The following is a 23,397-nucleotide window of genomic DNA, read 5'->3' on the forward strand; positions in this document are numbered from 1 at the left end:
GAAGGGATGGAGGCTGCAGCAAAATACTAAAACGAGACCTCAGAGTTTTAATTCTGAAAAATAAGTATTTTGACCTCACCAATAGATTATGTGACAATTTACTGAAGTTTGTTAATTCATCTCCTTCCTCAATGAGAGTTTTCTAGGTCAGTGATTCCTTAACTGGGGAATAAGGCCATGGTAAAAGAACTGCAGATGGAATTTAACCATACTGAGTTATGTTAAGTTGAAAATAATTGTTAGTATGATTAGTAGCTTCTTATATTTTGGAGCTGGCAGTGGTCTGTGTTCTAATAAATGGGGCCGTAGTTATGGAGTGAATGATGTGAGGTAAATTTGGAATCATTTATTTATTCATGTTTATTTATTCATTACACTGAAGGAACAAAGAAGGGAAAATCCATTTGTGCATTTTTTTTTTGTTGACTTAGCCTTCGTTTTACCATAGTTTTGTAGCGCCTTGTGATGTTTTAGGTGTGGTAGATTACTGTAACTCAAGTATTACGCTCATGAGGTAACTTCCTACTTTCAAAGCTGACTTAGGAGAGGGGGGGGAATAATTCATCTACATCCTCTGATGTACGTGGGGCTGTCTTTGTGGCAACAAAGTGCCTGGGTGTTAAGGGGAACCAGCAATCAGAAGTTAGAATGGGTTATATGATGGAACTGATTTGACAGCAGCCTAAAGTAGATTGAAAGGAACTGTGTCTGCGTTTTCCCCTTTTCTTACGTTACTTGCAATTGCTCTTTGTTGGCACCTTTGCTTTACTTTTTCATGCTGGGCTAGTTTAAGAAGCTAAGAGCAAAAGCCTAATGATATATACAAAGGTAAGAACTTTACTACTAGTTTAGCTACCTGAACTGTTTCGTCATGAAGTGGAAGAGCGCCAGGAAGATGAGTCTTGCCTGTGACGTGAGCCTTTCTTTTGAGTTTCATCAGCATGTGAAGCCATGCACTTGTGTGAAGTTAGGTAATGGGGCATGAACTGAACTAACGTGTTTTTGCAGCAGGAAGGCCTATTCCATCTTTTGTTGTAGCTTTAAGTTTTTCTTGCTTTTTGCTGAACTGAAACGGGAAATGAACCTGATAAAGATGTGAAGGGTTTTTGGTTGGATTGTTGTGTTATCTTGTTGTACAATAGTGTGAATAAACAGTGAAGCTTTCACAAGGAATAGGGCATACAACTGTGCACCTGAGAAACAGGGAGTGGAGCTGCCTTCCCTGCTGCTGGCAGCCTGTTGGATCATCTCAGCCGAAAGGCATAATTTCACCTGTAGATCCAAAATTGTTCTCTAAGCACCCAATGCTGTGTTTCCAGGGATAGAGCATTAATAGCTCATACACTCTTTAGGAAACCATCCAAGCTATCACTGGAAGATATCTCTTCTGATTTAAGAGTAAATGGTGTTCTTCTTTAAGATGCCTGTGACAGAATTAGTTCCGTCTCATAACTTCGTTCTGGAGTTAGGCATCTAAGCTATTATAGAAATCTGTGAGAACTGTTTAAAACGGAGGCTGTTTGAACAGAGAGCATGCAGAGAGTGTTGGGAGTTTCATCATTGAGACCTCAGTTGTAAGAGGACATGCATGATCTATAAACGGACCTCACTTTAGCATGTTCTCCATTCAACAAGAATACAAACTCATTTCTCGCTTTGCATGAGAACCTACAGGTACCTGACATTTCACATGTTCTTGGTGACTGTCCATGGGATCCATTTCAATCAGTGCTGTTGTACAAGAAAGAATCAAAGAATAATGGGACAGGGCAAGAAAAGGAAACATGACTATCCAATCCAGTGTCTAGTGTGCTTATCTACCTTAAAGGAAGAGCAAAAAAGAAAAATTCTGGGATTCAAGCAGCGCTTGTGCCTTTTATGGGAAATGGCTCCTGGATAATATTCTGTTGTGAAAAGATACAACCACCAAGTTAGGAGTGCTGAATGACGTGTAACTAAAATGTAGGGATTGTGAGTAGCTTGTAAGAGTGTTTGCAACTTACCTGTTAATTATTTGCTAAGAGCTTTTATACTAAGTAAGTTTTATAGTAAAATGAATTTTCTGAAGGTCTTTAATAAATTATATGTTTTGGTGTTTGTTAGTTTATATGGCAAAATTACAAGTACTCTGATATTTTTCGAAATGTTATTTGAGTGTCTGTGTGAGGTACAGTTTGTAAGGAACATGCTGTGGTGCTTAAGTTTAAAGTATCTTCAGTTCTGGAAACAGGGTTTCTATTTAGCTCCTCTAACTTGGTATCTCTAGTTTGGCGGGAATAATGTTCCCTATTAATGGAACATTCCCTAATGTTGCAGTAATCTGAAATAGAAGCAATTTTGCTTTAGAGTTCAAATATCTTCTTTGCTGTGGCACTGGTTAAATTGAGCCTGAGTTGGAACTTAAGGCATATTGTGGATGTCCCTGTAGGTATTTAGGCTGGAACACCAAAAGCTGAGTAGTATGGATGCTGTGATGAAGTCTTTCTTCTTTTTTTCTCACTTTGCTATCAGAGAAGTTTGTGGTTGGCATGCCTGATTAAATTTATTTCTTCAAGTTTATTTATGTTGACTATTATGACAGACACAAGCTATATATAGAAAAGACGGTAAACATATCACTTGTGTTCTTGAAGTAGAGGTAGGGTCTCTAACTGTTGATATCAAACCAGGTGCTAACTATGGTTTTCAAGCTGCTGTGTAGCAATTTGGCAAGTACTACCTAAAATGCTTTACCTAGCCTGTTCTTTACTTCTCCTGTACTGTATTCATCATATATGCGGTGAATGTAATTATAGGCAGGTGAAGTTTGCGAGCTCTCCATTTTTGCTTTTCTATGCATAAACTTGATTTGTTTAGGTGATGGGCTTTTTAGGCAAGGATCACAGTTCTGTTTTGTGTCACACGAACACCTTTGATGATGATGTGCTCCCTCTGCGAGTAGAATACCCCATCTCTTATCCCAGCCCTGTTCTATAGCTTGGCTGCTCGCATCCTCTACCAAGTACCTGGACTTGTGGTCCTGACATATGAGCTGTCAGTTTCGAAGGTTCTGAGCATCAGAGAATTGATGCAAAAAGTTTTCTCTGATCAAGTATTAGTATGCAGAGTATAAACGTATTAGATGTTCGCATGTACTGGAGAGGTCTGTTAGGTTTTTGTTTGCTGTGTAGATTTTTAAGCTGGAAGTTTGGGCTCTGGTGTGTATAAAGTCAGCCGGAAACTTATCAGAAAAGGTGATTATTTTACATCATGCTAGATTGCGGAAATGACTCAGCAAGACTGGGGCAGGTGCCAGAAGTGGTGTAAGAGATGGGCCTGCACTGAATGGCTGAGGACAAGGAGGGTGGGGATGTAATTGTAGCCACCGAAGCCAAATCAAAAGCTTTGGCTTTTGTGGAACTGCAGCTTAAGAATTCTTATTTTAATGAAATAACTCAGTTTATTCATTATAATTTTTAAGTGCATCTGGTTGTCATGAAGCCTGACCTTGGCCACTGTTAGTTTATTTTCAATGATATTGAACTTCATTTGAATTGCTATTTGAAAGCATATTGAAAAAGATGTTAAAATATGGTCTGTCTGTATTGACATGACTGGCAGGTAATGGAGCTTGTTTTTAGATTTCCAAGCTAGAGCTGAAAGAGCAGTCATGGTACGTGTAGTTTCAGAAATAAGGGATTCCCCCTCTTTTTTGAGTCATAGAATATTCCAATTTGGAAGGAATCCAGAAAGATCAGGTCTAGTTCTGGCTTCCATACAGGACCACCTGAAATTCACACCTTGTGTCTATGAGAAGGGTTCAAACTCTCCTTGAATTCCAGCACTGGGGGCCGTGCCCACAGCCCTGTGCAGCCTGTTCCATGCCCACCGCCTTCTGGTGTAGACCCTTTCCCTGACCCCCAGCTGCCTCTCCCCCAGTCTGTACATAGATCCAGGGTTCTCCTGTCACTGGTGCTTGTTCTTGTTAAACTTCGCTCTGTTGGTAATTGCCCATCCCTCTGGCCTGCTGAGATCTCTCTGCAAGGCCTCTCTACCCTTGAGGGCGTCAGCAGTTCCTCCCAGTGCTGTGTTGTCCACAAACTTAATATAACTTCAGTTTTTTTGACTTGGGTGAATGGAGGGGAGGGAAAGAGCAAAATGCCTGTTACATTTCTGTTTCAGTACTGTTCTTGGGATTTCTAGAAAGAACAGTAAGTTGCTGAGATTGAGTTTTGCAAAAAGAAATAAGGTATCCTTCTCTTCTGAAGAACGTGTTTAAAGTTAATTTTGTGTTTGTGAGCCAAAACTGCTTTGGTTTCTGTTGTAAACCTGTTAATCAGCCCCTGTCCTCCTTATGGAGAGGTGGTGTCTACCTTGTCCATGAAGTACTCGGTTTGACTCTTTTAATATGAATGTGAAGCTTCAGAACTTGTCCTGCAGAAAAATCGTCGCCCTGATGTTAAGACAGAGTGTCTTGTTCATTTCCCTGAGAGAAGAAAAAAAGAAATTAAAAAAGAGAGAAAGTTAAGAGCTGAGGCTACCCTCTCATCTATTGCTGGCCTTCTTCAGTAACTGTGCTCTCAGTAATGGTTGGTGTGATCTTTTTCACAGTCAGCAGTGAATTTGCCATCAGAACGAATGAGTGGACTGTAGCCTTGTTGGGAAGGTTTATGATATGTATAACTTGTTGATTTTAATTATTTATTTTAAGACCTAGAAATTTATTTTAGAGTTTTACATAGAGTTCTGTAAATGGGTAAAATATATTTTTAACTGAAGAAATCTCTTCCTTTTTCTGTTCCTTTTAGTTCAAGTGTCTCAGAAACATACCTGAACAAGCATCCATGGGAAAACCCATCTTAATGGTTGAAGTTTGACAGATACGTTAAGGAAAATTCAGATTTCAGTTTGAGAACTAAATATTTTCATTTAGTTTGTTGTTATACAAGGCAAAAATATACAGGCTTCAGTTTTCCAACCTAAACTGGGAACTTGACAAGGTAAATATTATATTAAAGTGGAAAGTATATCAGTGCTAATTCTTTATTATCACTTTTCTATCAGAAATGTGAAATGAAGATGCAGGGACTCTGGAGATAAGATCTGTTTTAAGATCCAGGCATGTGGTTAACATTTGAAGAAAAGGCACCTAGCTGTACGTTTATATATACATGTACAGTCTGAAACTCCGAGATAATGAAAGGTAAAATTAGATTGTGGCATTGCAGCTGTCAATGGGAGCCCCCATATGAGGATCAGTTGACCAGCAGTTATACCATGATGCATTTATAAAGTTTAAAGAGTATTTAAAAAGCACACAAGCCTGTATATTGCTTGAACAAACCACTTAACCAAAGTCTTATAAAAGCCCTATCTATTTACAGGACTACAGTTGGTCTGTTTGTCTGATTTCAGATGCTATTGGTGGGCCTGTCTCCATGTAGTAAAATATTTTGGAAGCCTTCAACACAGTGGGTCTTACTGTATCAGGTCAGGGCAACGAACATATAGGCTGTTACAAACGTACTTGAAGTGTATAACTTTAGATTGCCTTTGAAATTAAGGCAAAAAACTTTGTGCTGCTACAGTTGAAGTGGAGAAATTAAGATTATTTCATTTAGACATGCTGTACAGATAATTTATTAAGTATATAAAGTATTTTTAACAGAGCTCGTTGTGGTCTGAGTCAGATTTTACAGTAGTTCTACTTTATCTATTTATAACCAATTCTATTACAGGAATGTTTATTAAAACATGATTATAACATATGAATTTCCATATTCTATCACATGTACATTGTGACACGACAGGGAGTTTTTCATGCTTTAGGGCAGAATTAGAAAGGAAAAAGAAAAAAAAAAAATTAAAACAAGGGATGAGTTATGTCAAAACCAAGTAACACGTGAGTTTTGGTAAGGATGGATCACTTTCAAAGCTGGACTATTTTGAATGTATCGTAATATTTTTGTTTGTATATTGTAGCTCTGAGTTCATGTGGATTTTGAGAGGTAAAAGCATTTCAGTACGTGTTACTTCTTGTCCCAGCTCTAGGAGAGGTTAAGTTGAAGTTGATGCATCTGAGCACTCCTCTTTGGCCAAGTCTCTAAGCAGTAGGTAGTCTGTTTTGTAAATAGAAGGATGAGAGAAAATGGAAGTTAATGATCAGTAGACAAGAAGAATAGTACACTGTCTCGAGACACTTACTTTAGACCTGAAGTTGTAAACTGATGAATGAAAATCTGTAGTGGCATGTGTTTTACTTTTCAGTTTTGAAGCTATTTTCTCAACTAGAAGGAGCGGGAACAGTTTTTGTAAATGAAATGATCGATGTTTTTGAGGACATCTGTGGAAAAATCTCTGCTCTGAGAAGCATTTCACAACTCTGGGAGCAAATTAAATGGGCTAAACCGGTTTATAGCCCTCATAGATACTCTGCCTTGAGTTACAGCTTCAGTCGCATGCTACTGTTTATTTTATGAGTAACTTGTTAACTAAAATGACTCTATTTCTAAGAGAAATACATATATATATATTCATCTGTATATAAGATGTCACCTGTTAAGGGAGTCATAGGTGGGATGTATGTGTTCACATGAAGAAAGTACGTGCTTATAGGAATTAAATGACATCAAACTACTGTGAATGTTTCAGTGACACTGCAGGGGATTGGCAGCTCCTACTGTAGCATCTCTTTGCTTTCAGATGAGGGAGGGGAATGTAAATAGTGGCATGACTTAGCTGTTCTAAAATGGTTAAATTTAACAATATCCATTTTTCTTGACAATATTAAATAGATAGAAAGTTACTTCCCACTCTGTGGTTCCTTGTATGGTCAGTAAAGTGGTAAGTATTATAGGTTTGTGATTCTAGAAAAGGAATAAGGAAATAAGCATATACAAATTATCTAAATAAATTTAAGGTAATTGAACTTTATTTAGTGTGTGTTTTTTTCTTTTTTCCTCTTCTCCTGTTGTGCGTCACCTTAATGCTCCTTAAAACAGGCTTTATTCCACAGTTTGCATGAGCAAACAATTTTTTTTAAAGAAAACCCTCTGTTGTCTGGCTCTATGGATCAACTGTAAGGTTTGCTCTGCTCAGTTCAAAGAGGGGTACATTTTTTTCATAAAGAGGTTGGGCTAAAAAACCAAACCATGTGCATGTTATAAGTCAGCTGTTTTGGAGATCCATGTTGCAATCTGAAGTCTCACTTGATGTGACACCATTCCAGGTCTTTCTGTAATAACATTAGGTGCACTTCAGTGTTGAGTATTTTGTCAGCAGTGGTGGCTTAGGAAACCCCTTTCTGTCCCAGCTGTTTGTTCCTGCTGGCAGGTTGCTGCTGCAGTTGTGCTGTGTGTCTCTAGTGAATTGGGTTAGAGAACTGGTTAGAGAATTGAGTTAAAAATGATGGTCTTTTTTTCTTCCTGCTTCACCTTGTTTTCTACCTGCATCATTGCTGCTTGCTGAGTTGATTCTGTAGTAGTAGCACTCTCATCCAAGCAGGTAGCAGAGGAAAGGATGCAGACTGCTTGAGCAGTACTGCTAGGAAAAAGAAATTCTTGCTGAGCTGCAACTGTAGTTCTGCCTTTGCCAGATTTGAATTTGGGTGAGAAACTTTGTGATTTCAGTAAAGCTGTTTGCACATGCTTTCACACTTAAAGGATGGGTTCTTGCATCACACAATGTAAATTTAGCATGAGTGGAACTAGTCATTCACATCATTTTCTCTTTAGAGGAACTAGTTCTTTTTAGAGCACTGACAATCATAGCTGTACAGTATAGTAGCATAAGGATGGTACGTATGTTTTGGTTTGGATGTAATTGCTTCACGAGTGTCTAATAAAAAAAATGTTTATCTAGAAACTAATCTAGTTCAGCAGTATGCATTGGAAACTCTTTGGTAGTAAAAAGGATAACACAAGCTCTTGGCACAAATGCTATGTTAATGAAGTTTAGTATAAACTAGGCTTGCATTGTTTTGGCCTTCTCGTACTGGCTTGAAAGCCAGCCATGTACCATAAAGATCTCTTCCCATAACACTGCAGCTGTTGAATTTCTTTTTTCTAATTAACATGTTAAAGATATCAGAAGATAACTACTTAACTGAGGAACTGTGTTGATGTCTGGAGGACTGGAGATACCATTCAGACTGTACTATTTAACTTCAACAATGCACAACAATTAAATTGCATTACCGTACCTTTCCTGTTGTCACTATAATTTCACAAGATTTCACAGAACCCCCATAATGACTGAATTGGGAAGGGGCTCCTATGTCCATCTAGCCCAACCTCAGCTCCATCAGGGACACCCAGAGCAAGGTGCCCAGGACCACATTCAATTGGGTTTGGAAGGATCCCAAAGGAGGAGACTCCATGGCTTCTGGGCAGCCTGTGCCAGTGCTCTGTCACCTGTACAGCATAGAAGTGCTGCCTGGTGCTCAGACAGAGCCTCCTATGTTCCAGTTTGTGCTACACATCATCTTACGTGTTTGACCAGATGTGTATTGGTTTGTCCAACTGATGGGATTTTTACTTACTAACAAAATGCAATGTATGTGCTAGGTGCTTTAAGAACAGTGGTTTGGAAGTTTCTCAATTGTGTGTCTCTGGGAACCAGTCTTAGAAGCTGATAATTATTAACAACAATGGAATTTATTTTTTAATAAAAAAATAGTGTTGATTTTATTGCACAACAAAATGTGAACTATTTTAAATAATTTGCCAATTCTGTTCATTTTGTTGAATGATTTTCTTGATGTCTTATATTGAGCAGCATCACTTATTTCCCACATGTACTTTAAAGAGTAGGCTACTGAGATGCAGGTTAACAAAAGCTTAATAAATCGTTATTATGCAGCTGTATGTGTGTCTTTCTCCATTATATCCCAATATGTTAATCATCTCGATCATTTCAGTAATTATATAGTTCAGGATAATTTTACCCATAAATAAGTATTTTTTTGCTTTTAAAGAAAGTATTTTTGTTTTATGTTTCTAGCAACAGGCTTGCATTTACTGAAGGCCAGAGACCTGAATTCTGTTCACCTCTTACAGCAGTGAATGTCAGAGATTTCTCTGGTACTTCTTGTAACTTCTAAAATAATACTTAATAACCTCTTCAGAGAGGAAAAAGATGTCAGAATGTAGTTGTGTTTAGTTAGCACAGTCTTACAGTTCTTCACTAAAAGTGCCATACAGAAACTTATAACAGCACAGTGATAACCAAATAAGGATAATAAATCTGTGTACAAAGTTTTAATTAGTAACATGTAAGAAGTAGAATCCTACCCAGCTGACTTTCCTTTTAATTCACACTCTCATGCGTTCTGTTGTTGATATTCTGAAAACTCTGATTTAAATTTATTGTGAAGGAATGCTATATGGGTGCTTAAAATTAAACCCAAGTTGTGGTGACAGTGTGGCCTTTATTTTGAAGGTATTTGTGTTTGTTGCCTTTAACACTTTACATATTTGTACTGTCTGGAACAATCTTTAAACTGGATGCTTTAATATAAATTTTATGAACTAAATATTCAATATATTAGGATTATTTTAGGTTTATCAAATAATAAATACATGAAAGACTCTCCTGCTGAACTGGATCTCTCTTGTGTTCTTATGTTATAAAATTGTCCCCATTTGCAGAAACTCATGATCTAGTTTGATAACCAGGCAAACACACACAAAAAAAAAAAAAAAAAAAAAAGTGAGGAAGGATGATGAAACCTCTTGAGAGATGTTACTGATGTTTTTTGCACTTCATTAGGTTTCTGTATGTAAGATGGTTCTGAAACCAACTTTGGTTTACAGTGAGCCTACTGGCAAGTAAGTTGACTTTTGAGTGTCTTGAAAGAAGGAGGAAATGCTGGTAAGGAATATGGTGGAATAACTCACAATGACATTAAAAATGCTAATAGACAGCCTCAGCTTACAGAATTAAGAAAAGTCAAAGACACAAGCTTTGTATATTTCATAGTTGCCATCTTTACAATGGTAGAGTGTCATCTGATATAAGACATACTCAGCATCTTTGACTAATTTAACTAAGCATTTTGTAGTAAAACTGAACTCCACACTTAAAATTATTGATGAATGTGGAAGTGCTTTGGAAAGGTAGTAATCCCATCATCTGTATTTTGAAGAGATAAAGAGAGAACATTGTTTTGGTAAGGACAGATGAAGACTAGAAAGTGACAGCAAGTAAAACAGGAAATAAGCTTGGAGTACAATTTTAGCATGGTAGTTTCATACACAGTTGATTTCTAAGAACTACTCTCTCTAGGTGAAATACTTTTCTTTTGCTATATCACTTTAAATAATTTGCTTTTTTACACCTTTCTTGTCATCTCTTCCTTCCTCCATTCTTTAATTCCAATTTGCATCTTTTTTGTACCAGTAAGTAGGTCAAGCTGGATTCTTGAAGCCCAATAGATGTGTTATTATTTTCCTTTAGTAATCTAGTAATGGTTTTGCAGGTTGTTTGATGAGTGGGATTTGTTCTTGCTTACTCTTACCATTGATTTATGATTACCTGAAACTTGTACGGGCTCTTTAAGAGGCCTTTTGGCTTTAAGAACTCATTAATGCAGAGATACAATAGAAGACGCTCAATAATTGAATTTAAATGTGTGGTGATTATCTGCTATTGCGTTGTATCTTTTTATGAAGGATAAAATAATATAAAATGTTACCCTCTGATGGTGTGTCTGTGATGTTGATATCACTCATTCTAATTTTTGTTTGTTTGTTTGTTTTGGCTAATGTTTTAGAATTACTTTCTAGATCAATTCCAAGAGTATGGCACTGTGATAGACAGCTGCCTTCTGCTCCTCATCATTTTGTGCTTCTGCAATAGTCATCCAGCTCTTCAGAATGTGGGAATTGTTTTGTGCTTGTAAGCAGGTTGGGGAAATAGGCATTGCTTTGTGATGGGAACATTCTGCCGGTTAGCTATGAAGTGGGAGGATGTACTCCTTCCCTTCTGTGAGCTGTTAATGACTTCATAGTTACTTCAGCAACTTTTTCTTATTGCCTGAAGCTTTGAATCAGTCTTGGAAAAAAAAAATGATTTGGATCTCCTTGTGATACCTCTCCAGTTTGGTTTTTCTTTCTTTTTTAAAAATATCTTTACAAATCCTTTGCAAGGTGGGTACTTAGAGTTAGTATCTAAAGTGAACTAAAAACATTCTAGAGTAATAGACTGTCTATAAAAGGCAGTGCTTCCCATATGTATAAAGTTGCTTTATTGCTGTGACAATATAAACTACGTGTGATTTGAAGTTGTTTAACTATAGCTTGAAATTCTCTGTTCAGTGGACAGCATGTTCTTATCAAATGATTTCCTTTTCTCATAGTTCAGAATAGTAAGTTTGCATGGCAAGTTATATGAAGAATCGCTGAGGTCCCTTGGTTTGTTCAGCCCAGGGGAGAGAAGGCTGAATGATGACCATTGCAGTCCTTGGCTTCTTCAGAAGAATGGAGACTGAGGCACTGAGCTCTCTCTGGTCACAGCAACAAGACCCCAGGGAAAAGCATGAGGCTGCCTCAGGGCAGGTTCAGATAGGGCATTAGGAAGAGGTTCTTAACCAGAGGGTTGTTGGGCACTGACACAGGCTCCCCAGGGAAGCCTTCAAGGCACCAAGCTGCTAAAGATTAAGAAGTGTTTGGAAAGTGCTCTCAGGTGTATGGCTTAATTGTCAGTAGTCCTGTGTGGAGCTGGGGCTACCGTGCGATCCTTGTGAGTCCTTCCAGCTTGGGATAGTCCATGATTCTGTCACTCTGTAAATTTGTTTGGCCATGACAACCCCACTATGTGTTGCTAGTGTTGCCATCATTTTGGTAATATGCTATGCTCTTGGAAAGCACTGGAGATGTGCTACTGGGCTTCTTTTGGAGTCCACCATTGTAGAACTGACAGAAGACACTTGTATGAATGCTTGACAGTCTGTTTTGGCTGAAAATTGGCTAACTTTGTTCAGACTATGATTGTTGGTAGTTAGAACTAAATGGACAGTTTCAGTATTTGAAACTATTGCAGAAGGAAAGGATTCCATAAAGAAGGACCTTGATAAACTCAGAAAGTGGACCTGTGTGAACCTAATGAGGTTTAACAAAGCAAAGTGCAAGGTGTTGAACTTGGATGGGCACAGTCTCAGCTGTGTATACAGACTGGGAGAAGGATTCCTCGAGAAAGACCTAAGGGGGTCCTGATAGATGAAAAACTTAACATGAGCCAGCAGTGTGTGCTTGCAGCCCAGAAGGCCAACGGTATCCTGGGCTCCATCAGAAGATGGGTGGCCAGCAGGGACAGGGAGGTGGTTGTGTCCTCCTTTACTCTGCCCTCATAAGGCCTCATCTGGAGTACTGTGTCTAGATCTGGGGCCTCCAGCACAAGAAGGAGTAGAGCTTTTGAAGAGGGTGCAGAGGAGACCATAAAGATGATCAGTGGACTGAAGCACCACTCCTATGAAGACAGGATGGGGGGACTGGTCTTCATTGTGAGGAAGAGAAAACTGCGGGGAGACCTCTTTATTTAAGGGGAATTTATAAACGTGAGGGAAATCAACTTTTTTACATGGGCAGAAAATGGTAGGACAAGAGGGAATGGTTTTAAACTAAAGGAGGAAAGATTGAGATTAAATGTTGGGGGGGAGTTTCTTCACTGAGAGTGGTGAAATGTAAAACTAGTGGGATATGTGACCTTGTTTTTGTGAAACTAGCACATCAGTCTGGTTCAGTGGCAGCAATTGCAATTTTTACTGAGTTCTCAAGGTGTTCAGTAGAGATTTTTTGATGAAATTTTATTCTTCCTGTGCTTCATCCCTGAAGATAGTTGTTCACAAATGTACGTACTGCCAAAAGCAATGATATGAGTAAGGTATGATGGTGAAGCAAGGGATATTTTTCTCTGGTAGAAGAGGGCTTATGAAAATCTGGTAAAGAGACATGAACAGATTTTGAATTGCAGCTCTATATATTTCATTTGAGAATTCACAAGTAATGTATTTGACTGAAAGTGCAGTTGCAAGTAAAACACGGATTAGTTTTTGGCAAGTTTTGAACCTATTCTCACATTCCTTTGTCATATCTGAAAGCATGATTCCATATTTTTTTGCTGTTCACAGGCCAATGTATCAAAATAAGTAAACTTATTGGCCATTACTTGAGCTGGCACTGCACTTTACCCTGAGCCCTGGTTTTGGTGTGGATGGGGTTCATAATGCACCATTGTTGGGTGCTGAGGGAACAGGTTGGGAATCAGTGCCATGATGGCACAGGGCAGGGAGTGTGGCTGCATTGTGAGCTGGGCCAGGCCACATGTGGCCCGTGGGTTGGGCATGCCTGCCTCAGACAGTACTTATCAACCTCACCAAGGTCACAGCTTGACACAGGTTGACAGTGACATTTGATGTATCCGTGGAATTTCAGTTTTGGAAGACTAAGGTGTTAATTTGTAATGGGAGATGGTAAGCTTTTGTTTTCCCCTTTCTCTGGTTTGGAGAAGTGACAGCAAAAAACCACCTGCTCACCAAATAACAATTCAACTGCTGCAACAATGTTGTCTTACCACCACCTCCTTTAGCTTGTGTCTAAAGTCTGTGGGGTGGCTGGGCCTATGGTAGGTGCAGTACTTAAACGATTCTGGTTGATCAAGAAATAAATATGAACTGCAACATTTTTTACTTGCACTATCTGAGTGTATTTTAGGCTAGAAACACTTTAATAGAGTTATGTATATCAGGCGTTTATAAATAATCTGGACAATAATCTGATTGAGTAGTTTGCTGAAATTCTCAGTCATTAGTAAAAGTTTTTGATATTTGCTTAGGTTCTACATGATGATGATATTGCATTTCAAAACATGTGAAAAGCAAATAACTGAGAACTGCTTTGACCAGGGGTTGTTCGTAGAGTGATTTTATTCTCTTTTTTTTTTTTTTTTTTCCATTTCACAATCTCCGTGATTCTTTTGATAGGGTTATAAAAACCTTTTATATCTACTTGTTCCATAGAAAGTTATAATTTTATTGTTCTGAGCATTATTAATGTAATTTAAGGTGAACCTAAATGAATGTCACATGAGATATGTGGAGAAAATAGGCTTCTACGTTATAGATTTGTGTGCACTTACATTTTTTTTAGCCTTTAGGTATGGCAAAATCCCACAATTTTTATAGACTTTGTTCTGAGTTTCAGTTTGGGAGATTTGAAAACTTTTTTGATGACCTCAATTTTCAGAAATGTTGAATGACAAGTTGAAAATTTAAGTCAATCCTTGAACTTTTGTCAGAAGGACTTGGTAATATTCCCCTCTGCTTTCAATGTCGGAGAACTTCATTTTCTGTGTGAACTTCCTTGTCTTACATCTGTGGCTCTGCCTGATACCTAGGGCTGAAACTGAACATGTGAATCCAGCAGAACAGAGGTTGACATTTGTTGAGATAACTTATTGTTTTTATTTACATTTCTTTTTTTTCTTAATTTTTGCAGTGTTGTTTCCTGCTGGACTCCCCATGTCCCCGCAACCCCACAGGATGATATGAGACTTGAAAGAAGACGATGCATACAGGTGAGCTTATTTTCAAGAGCTTTCGTAAAGGAAAGTCTTGGATGTTCTTGATCTATTTTCTGTTTCCATTCCTTTCTCTATAACTCCAAAATTATCATTCCAAACTTAGTAGAATATTTAAGAACCCGCAGAACTCTTTAAATGTATTTCTTTGCCCTTTGAAACTTTTTGCAACTGACCAGGAAAGAAAGTGGTTCTTCTGAATGGAAATATTGTGTTCAAAGTTTCATGAAAGAAGAGTTTGCTCTTAAGAATATTGACTAAGTGGTATTGACTGGTTTTAGTCTTTTCTTGCTTGTAATTACACCACTTTAATGGTGCCCAGTTACCAACAGGTATGTCACCTGGTTAGTGATGTACTATTTCAATCTTTTTTATTTCTTTAAAGAAATGTTATAGATCCACACCAAACAAAAACTTGGAGTTCATTATGCCTAATCACATCCTTATGTTCAGCTACTGTAAAATTTCTCAAGAAACAAGGATAAAATCTTTGAAAATCTTCTACTCATTAGACATTCTTAGAATTTACGTTTTAGGAAGTTCTTCCTTTTTTTTTAATCCCAAACAAAATACTTTAAGTCCCAAGCATAGGCTGAGTTAAAATACTTGTTTTTAGTGGTACTGTTTTCTTGTGAAAACATTTTGATGTGAAAAATCACAATAAGCAGAAGTAGAATGAAAGTTAGGTTTTACAAGAAGATTGGTGCAGTTCATACCCACGTACCTTTATTTAAGTCAGAGAAGTATGCATTGCTTATATTTGGAGGCCTGTGACAAATCTTTCATTTGCTGGCTCTGCTTTAAAACCTTTGAATCCTTGAGGCTGGGAGAGGGGCTAGATACATTTACGTATGCGTGCAGATCATCTCTTGATTGACAGTTTTCAGTTGCATCAGCTGTTCATGCTTAAACAGCTTTACGGGGTATATTTACATGGAGTATGTTGGATTAAGGCCAAGATGCTGTAAGTGGATATTTCATTCTGTGAAAACTAAGCATTTGTTCATTTCAGTTGAACGCGTGTAAGTTGCGTGTTGATAGCTCAAGTAAAACTGGGCCTAAAGAATTACAAAATGCAGCATGGCAAAGAGGAGGAAGGAAAAATATTCCAAAGAGCTGATATTTCATTTGTTCTAAATATACGTATGTATATATAGAGGAATAGCATTTGAAGTCTTAAAATTGAATCTTTGTGTCCTTTAAAACTCATGGAGCTCTATCAAGTAGACCGTCGTAGCAACTGATTAGTTTCTAGGTCATTTGGTTATTGCTGTGTAGATGAAAATATAGCCCAACTTAAGTATTAAGACAGTGGTTTGAAAGTTTAAAAGCATTCGTGCCACAACTGAATGGAGATATGACAGTACAAAACAGTAGCTTAAGTACCTTACACTGTTTCAGAGAATTAAGTTTGGTATTTTTATATGTATGCTTTCTGTGTTGGTCAGGATTCCTGATGGTGATGAGCTTGTAGAACTACAAGCTTAAAGAATAGAAGTGTATGCAGGATTTTTGAATAGAATGTTCTAATTAGGAACTCTTATCTTTTAAAGCCCAAACTCTTTGTTTAGAAGTCTCATGATAGATACAGAGTAAAAAGCAGTAGTACCTAACCAAAAGTCACTGAAATTGGATGAGTGAGATTTGTTTGCAACTTTGTGTTGACTGGGAGAGCCAATACTTGTATGCTGGGTTTCTGAGAATAAATGTGATTTGCATGCCTCAGAATGAGAAAAATATCCTGTAATTATTCTCTAATACAGTAACAGCAGGAGTCATATGATGACTCTGCTGATACTGGTCTCAAGTTCAAAGTAGCTCGTGAAAGCTCAGGCCAGAAATTGAAATGTTTTGTGGTTACTGAGGATGATTCCTTTTACTTTCTTAACACAACTTGGCTTCCGAGAGTGACTGATCTAGGGTTTCAGAGATGCTTGATAATTTCTAAGCTGCCTTTGGCTGAATGGAAGCCTGTGTAGGGTGAAAAACAAAAACAAATCTTTAGTTCATTGAGTATCACCTTATCTGTCTGGAAAGTGACATGAAATTTGGGATCATTTGTGTAGTTACAAGACAGATTGATCTTGTTTGGAAGTGTGTTTTGCAATTGATTGCTACATCTTGTCCTGCACCTGCTAAACAGAGTAGGACACTGTGGTTGTTTTTACTGTTGTTGCTCCCCTCTCTTTTTTTGGGGTGGAGTGGAGGTTACCTCTATAAGGATGATTGGGTTTAAAACAAGTGACTTTCTGGCTTCGGTTTTTTTTTTTCTTGTTAATTGTGATGTAGTAATATGTATGTAGGAATAATAAACTGTCTGATCCTTAAGTTTCTGAAGAGCCTTCTTGCTTGACCTTTGCGAGAAGACTCACATTTCAGTTGAGTGTGTAAGGGAGACCAGTGTAGATCTACTAAACTAGAAGTAAGTGTTCAGAAGGATCCTGTCCTTCATGCCACATGCTGAGTAACTGGTTAGCAGTTAATGTTGGAGAAGTGTTGTTCTTGAAAGTAGAAGGGAAAGAAAAGTGGCTGCATGTCAGGAACTTTTCTTTGATGATGATGAGTTCTGCATTAAAACACGAGGGATTTCATACTGATCTAGACGTTCCACAGAACCACTGAACAGCATTGTTCTGAACGCTGAGAGCAGCATGGAAGCAGGGGAACTGTTATCAGATTTATCTTCAGTGGAGTATGAAGATGTAACAAATGCAGAGTAAAGACTTCTGGGAAGTTCTTAGGTTGGGTTGAGCCTTTGCAAGTAATTGGGTGTTCGTTTTATGTTAGAATGGAATGAAAACTAAGAGTTGTGTCTCATCTTACTCATGATATTCTTACCACAGATTTCATTGAACTTATGGCTGTTTTAAAGAATACTTTGTGTGACTAGAAAAACAAACGAGTAAAACAAAATCACAGAAAGAACCCCCAAACCCTATTGTTGTGTAGTCAGAAGAAAAACAGGTCCACTGTCACTGCTCTGTGTTTTGAAGTTCATCTGTTTTACGTTATCACAGAGACAGTTAGGTAGATCTGCTATCGTTTGTTTGGAGCTATCTTAACATTTACCAGGAAATTCCAGAAACTTATTAGGGTTTCACCTTTTTATCACATACCTGCATTTTGCTGAATTTTGTAGAAATGATGGATGCATTATCTGTGCTTCCACTTAGGTAACTGCATACCTGGAGTCTCTTTTGTGAGATGTATGTGGTGTTGGCATAAAACCAGAATTGGATTAAAAGGGGGCAGATGCTTGGCCCATGATATAATTCTGTACTGAAGTGCAGTGTGAGCTGGTTCTGTGCTTTCATTCCAGTTGTACTGATTCTGTCAGTAGTTTTGTCACATGCTTAACTTTGTCCTTACAGGCATTTTTTCCTGGCTGTTCAGGGCTTGACTGTGCATATTTTCATTTCATCCTCCAAAAGGAAGATGCCAAGAAAATAATGTAAGAGACAGGGTTGCTTATTAGCAGTATTAGTTTTAAATACAGATAACACGTTGCATGAATCTGAATGCTTTTAGGGTTAACCACTATTTTTACATAGGTAACTCCCCCAGCAGGAGCTGTTTGTGCTGTCTTTCTGGCTGTTAGTTTTCTGCCAGCACTTGTGAGAAAGCAGTCAGTGGTGAGCTGAATGCTATTGCCTACTGAAAAGCAACAGTTATCATACAGAAAGTGGAAGTTCTGCTTTTCTGAGATGGAGTCATTGACCTCAATGAATGATAACCTTGAAGTCAAGAGACTAGATTAATGCTCCACTTTCTCTACCTGAGATCAGAAATGTGAAAACATAGATAGCTAAAGTTAGACTCCTGCATCCATATTTAAAAAGAAGTTGCCTATTTAGAAAATAAGTAAGTTTTCCCCTCCTCCAAAAGTACTTAGTACCTGTGATATTAAAGATGTAGTCTTTCAGCCTCACTCCCCGCTGGAGAGGAAAGAAATGACAGTAAAGTCTTTTTACCCATTTCTGAATTTTGTCATGGAAGTATGGTCTCGTAGAGAATGCTGCTTGACTTGTTGAGGAGTAGGCCAAAGCATCTGAAATAGGACAGCATTAGAGGTCTCGATTTTTATTTAATTTGCTTCCTCTTAAGAGGGAGCAACTTTGATAAGTTTAAATTCCCCTGGAAAGTTGTGTTAGTAGTGTTGTGCTTTCCATCCCTGGAACTTTAATGTGCACTTTGTAGTAGAATTAATTGAAATGCTTCCTTAGGCAGAAAGATAGGAGTGATGTTGATGTGAATGCTCCGCGAGGCTCTGGAGGCCTTGGATGGCAGCAGCCAGCAGCAGCTGACTTCCTTAGGGCTGCGGGGAAAGGGAGGCACGCAGAATTCCAGCTGCTGTCACCAGCCCTCCCTGTCCTGTCTTGGTGGAGCTGAGATGGCAACATGGTGGGCCATCAAGAGGTAGGAGAGTCAGGGCAAGTTTGCACTTTCAAAAGCCTTACAGTGCTGTGTAATGCTTCAAATAAAAGTCTATTGTTTCAGTGTACTGGAAAATTAATAATACTCATATTGTGTCCTGATTTATGTGGTTGTCTTTTTTGGGAAAAAAAAAAACAAACAAAACCAACACACAAAAACAACTCTTTGAGATATCGTTCAAGAAAAATTAAGTGATAGTTATCGTTTTGGTAATGAGGAGTTGAACTTCTGCAGCAATTTTGTGAGGCTGAAGTTTGTTTCTGTGACTTATTTATAATAGCAAAAACTCATTTAGACTTGAGCAAATATTTGTTTTTTGAATGAAAGTTCAAATTCAGATTAAGAAATATAATCTTAACCATTATACAAATTGTTACACGTTTAAGAAGTGTTAACCTTTTTCTGGAGTTTTTGATTGGCCCACTGGGAATGTCCAAAGTCTCAAGTGAACATAATACTATGAATTTAAAGTCCTTCTAGGGCCCTTAAATTCATTAGATGGGTAGCTAGAGTGAAAAAGCACACGTGGTGTTGGAGTGTTCACTGTGTGAATGAAAAGCAGAAGTTCTCATGAGTAACACAATAATGGGATGGCTAGGACTGCATTTAGAGCTGTTAATATTCTCTGAGCATTGTGATGGATCAAATAGGCTTTCTGGCTCAGGTGCGAGCATTTGTGTCCTACACCTCATGCTGTGTAACAGGCAGAGCTTTTCTGTCATGTTTTGTGTGCTTGGAGTAGCAATCTGTCATGGAGTGATGCTGTGTATGTGGCTTGGGTGACTTCTGAGTGACATTAGGAGTGGTGCACGGGCTCTGAGATGAAGTGTAGCCTTTTGCAGGAATAGCAGCAGTTTCTGTACAGAGGAAGCTTCTTTCCTTGAACTCAGCACAGAACAATACTCGTTCAGGAACTTGCCCTTCACAGCTTTCTAGGAATCATGACCAGAGTCTTGTTTTCGTAAACTACATCCTTGGGTTGAAATCTTTCATTGGTACCTGCGCACAGCAGTGGGTTTATTTGGATTTGCTGTCTGTGGAGACAGAATACCCTCAGTTTGTCAGTTTCAACTGGCTGTAGCACTAGACATGCCTTAACAGTAAATTAAATGTGCACTTCTCCAATTCCTTAGTGCATCCTATAGTATAAATTATGCACTCAGTTGTAAATGCCCTCTTTCTCTGTCTCAGAACAGTTATATTCTTTGGGGGTTAGGCTTGAAGACAGAGTGAGAGAGGCCGTAGGGTGGCTCTCTTAAAAGCATGTTCTTAGTAACACTTGATAGTTATTTAATAAGGATTCTGTTGATGCTACTTTATCAAGTAGGGTACAAGAACTATGTAAATACTGTTCACAAGTCTTGCTGAAATTGGACATTGTGACTTCTTAAAAACTGTTCTTTCTCTGGTAGTACTCAGTGTGCTGCTTCCTATTCGGTTCATCTCTTGATATATGGTTATTTGTACATTTATATTCACTGTTATTTCAGAGAGCAGTGACCACACACATTCTGACAACCTGATGCATAGCTGTTGTGTCAAGCTGGTATAATTTCAGCTTGTGGAACCAAAATAGTATACTAAAACTGATTATGGAGGTTTTTGTCTAGGTGTGCATAGGTATTCCTTTCACTACATTTTATGGTGAAGTCTACGTCTTAACATGAAATTAATAATCTATGCCTGTCAACTTGGATGTTTCTGTAAGACAACTTAAGGACATACTTATCAGATGTTTTATGTCACTAGATGCAATTCTAATGTCAGTTAGGTGGTCTAGTTAAAACTTTCTGTACTAGGAAAATAATAAAACCTGGAAAATAGCTTGAATCTGAGAATGTTTTTATTTTCACATTTTCATCTTGAAGCTTTTTTAATATATTAGTTGATAAATTGTTACAAACAATGATTAAATAAGGAAGAGGAAACAATCATCTGTTTTTGTGAATGGTGGTGAGACATGAAATGTGTTGGTTTGACCTTTCAGTTATCCTGGCAGTGGAGTTAGTGGGTAATTTGCAGCACAACGTATATTGATCAGCTGAAATGACATTCTGTGGCCTTGTTTCTGATGTCCAGCACTCATTGATACTTGCATGTAATTTCCATTGACATTTCTGTGAGTTAAGTACTTAAATATCTCTGAAGATCTTTTTGTAGTGCTGTCAGGGACAGTTCTCCACCATATTTGTTATAAAGATAAAATAGGTGGCAGCAATTCTCTTTCAGACATGGAAGAGAGATTTGCTCTTGATTTCTACCTTGCCTGTCCTTAGCCATGGCAATTTATCAGTGCCTGTTAGTTCTTCCCTTTTTTGTTTTGTTCTGTTTTTTTTCCCCATCTCCCTGGTCTTTAAGATTTTGCTTGTAATACAAATAGCTCCTATGGGGTCTCTCAAGGTTATAGCTTTTGCTATAATGTTTTTCTATATTCTTATGTTATCTTTCAAGAGAAATACAGCAAACCTTAAAGCAGAAAAAAAAAAAAAAAAGAAATTAACTGAATTATATTTCATTGTCTTCTGAATCTGACATAAAGTTTGGTGTGCAATCCAATGCTATCACCTTGTCTTGCAGAATTCTTTGTAACATCTTAAGAATTCTTGTACTTGTGCATCTTGCCTATTTGAGGTCAATACATTGCACTTGTTTACACGACCTCCTGAATATAAGGAGGATCAAGGTATGTGCCCTCCAGGAATTACTGTAGAAGGATCAGGTTTACAAAGGTAGGTGAAATTGATTTTAATTCTTACCTGGTTTGTGGACAAAAGCAATGTTTTATTTGGTTATGCAGGTAGTAAAGCATTTGAGTAGAGAAGAAGCATTATAACGGTGTGATTACTGCCCACAGTTCATTGCTTTTTCACCATTCCAGTGAAGTAAATAACCATTTCTGATGATACATGTAGATCTCTCTACAGACTGCGGCAATTACAGAAGTACAATAAGTGGGCTGAATACAAACATATTTTGATGGATTATTCTGTTCTGAACGCTAGCTTAGTGTAGGTAGTTCTGTTCATCTTAGCAAGGGACACTGCATATGTCTAGATGGTGTGAATTGACACTGCAAGTTTTTATATACTACTGATATACTATATATGCTTTTATCTGTCTTATATTAGTGCAAATTCTGACAATCCACTAATGTCTCATAAATGATCAGATCTCCTTATGCAAAATGGGCCAAATGTGAGAATGATAAGAGATATCTTCATGAATCTTGGCTTGCGTATATTACATCAGTGCTCTTAATAAGCGAAACTAGGTAAACATATTTACTATCCACTGGCAAAGAGGGTTGTGCTACCTTGGAATACAAAGCTGGGTTTGCTGTTTGAAATATTTCACTTAGTAAAGTTTATCAAACCGTCTGCATCAAAATAACAGTTCTCCATCATACTTTGATTTATAATTTTCTTTCAGGTGATATTTCTTAATCTTAAGTTGCGTTTTAAAGTGAGCAATATGATAACTCCTTCAAGGTTGTAAAAAACCAACCAAACAAACCAAACCAAACAAACAAAAAAAACCATTTGTCATCTATTTTCTCTTGTTTCTTGAAATTAAGTTATACATTTCTAAACTTCTCTGTTGTAAAATTAAGTAATTGGTATACAGCGCTGAGTAATTCTTGGAGACTTCTCTGAGTAAAATGATATTCCGGTATCATATGGGGTGTTTACTCTCAGAAGATGTTGTACCAAATCAAGTGTTTCTTTTGAGCTGAATGTTCACGTCTCTGAAATGTGGTTTTTAAAAATTGCCACATTGAGATGTCAGTGGAGAACTTTGATTCTGCTGTTCAGATGATTCTGGCAAATAACTGAAAAAATACAAGGTAGTCTTATGGAGTAGAACTTAATACTAGTTTGTGAAGTAGGTATGTAGTGTGCATGTATATATTCAGTGCTTGGCTGTCCTCATTATTAACTGTTTGTTCTTGCTCTTTGATCTCTCTGTGCAGTTGTTTGATTAGAGCATTAGCTTCCTTTGGAGCAAGCATCTTTTGCCCATTAACTCAGCATTGGTACACCTCACCTTGAGTACTGTGTTCAGTTTTGGGCACCTCAGTACAGAATGGACATGGAGGTGCTGGAGCAGGTCCAAAGAAGAACAACAAGGCTTGTGAAGGGCTTGGAGAATGTGCCCAATGAGGAGAGACTGAAGGAACTGGGCTGTTCAGTCTGGGGAAAAGGAGGCTGGGGAGAGACCTTGTTGCTCTCTTCCAATATCTGAAAGGTGGTTACAGAGAGAGTGGGGGGTTGGTCTCTCTGGTGCAGGTGACAGGATGAGGGGAAATAGCCTTTAGCTGTGCCAGGGTAAGTTTAGGTTGGATATCAGGAAAAACTTTTTTTACAGGTTGTTAAGCACTGGAATAGGTTCCTGAGGGAGGTGGTTGAGTCA

The 23,397-nt window shown here is 37.9% G+C and overlaps 1 protein-coding gene across 2 annotated transcripts in view; it reads left to right on the top strand.

Moving 5' to 3' along the window:
* Positions 1-23,397, top strand: part of DYRK1A (dual specificity tyrosine phosphorylation regulated kinase 1A) — an 82,158-nt gene that overhangs the window by 13,098 nt on the left and 45,663 nt on the right. For both annotated transcript variants that reach the window (XM_072349965.1, XM_072349976.1), the window contains exon 2: positions 14,472-14,550. In XM_072349965.1, the coding sequence (XP_072206066.1) occupies positions 14,541-14,550 (10 nt within the window). In that variant the 5' untranslated portion in view covers positions 14,472-14,540. The remainder of the gene's footprint in view (positions 1-14,471; positions 14,551-23,397) is intronic.

The sequence above is a fragment of the Excalfactoria chinensis genome, chromosome 1 (genome assembly GCF_039878825.1).
Source record: "Excalfactoria chinensis isolate bCotChi1 chromosome 1, bCotChi1.hap2, whole genome shotgun sequence".
In the NCBI taxonomy this organism is placed as follows: domain Eukaryota; kingdom Metazoa; phylum Chordata; class Aves; order Galliformes; family Phasianidae; genus Excalfactoria; species Excalfactoria chinensis.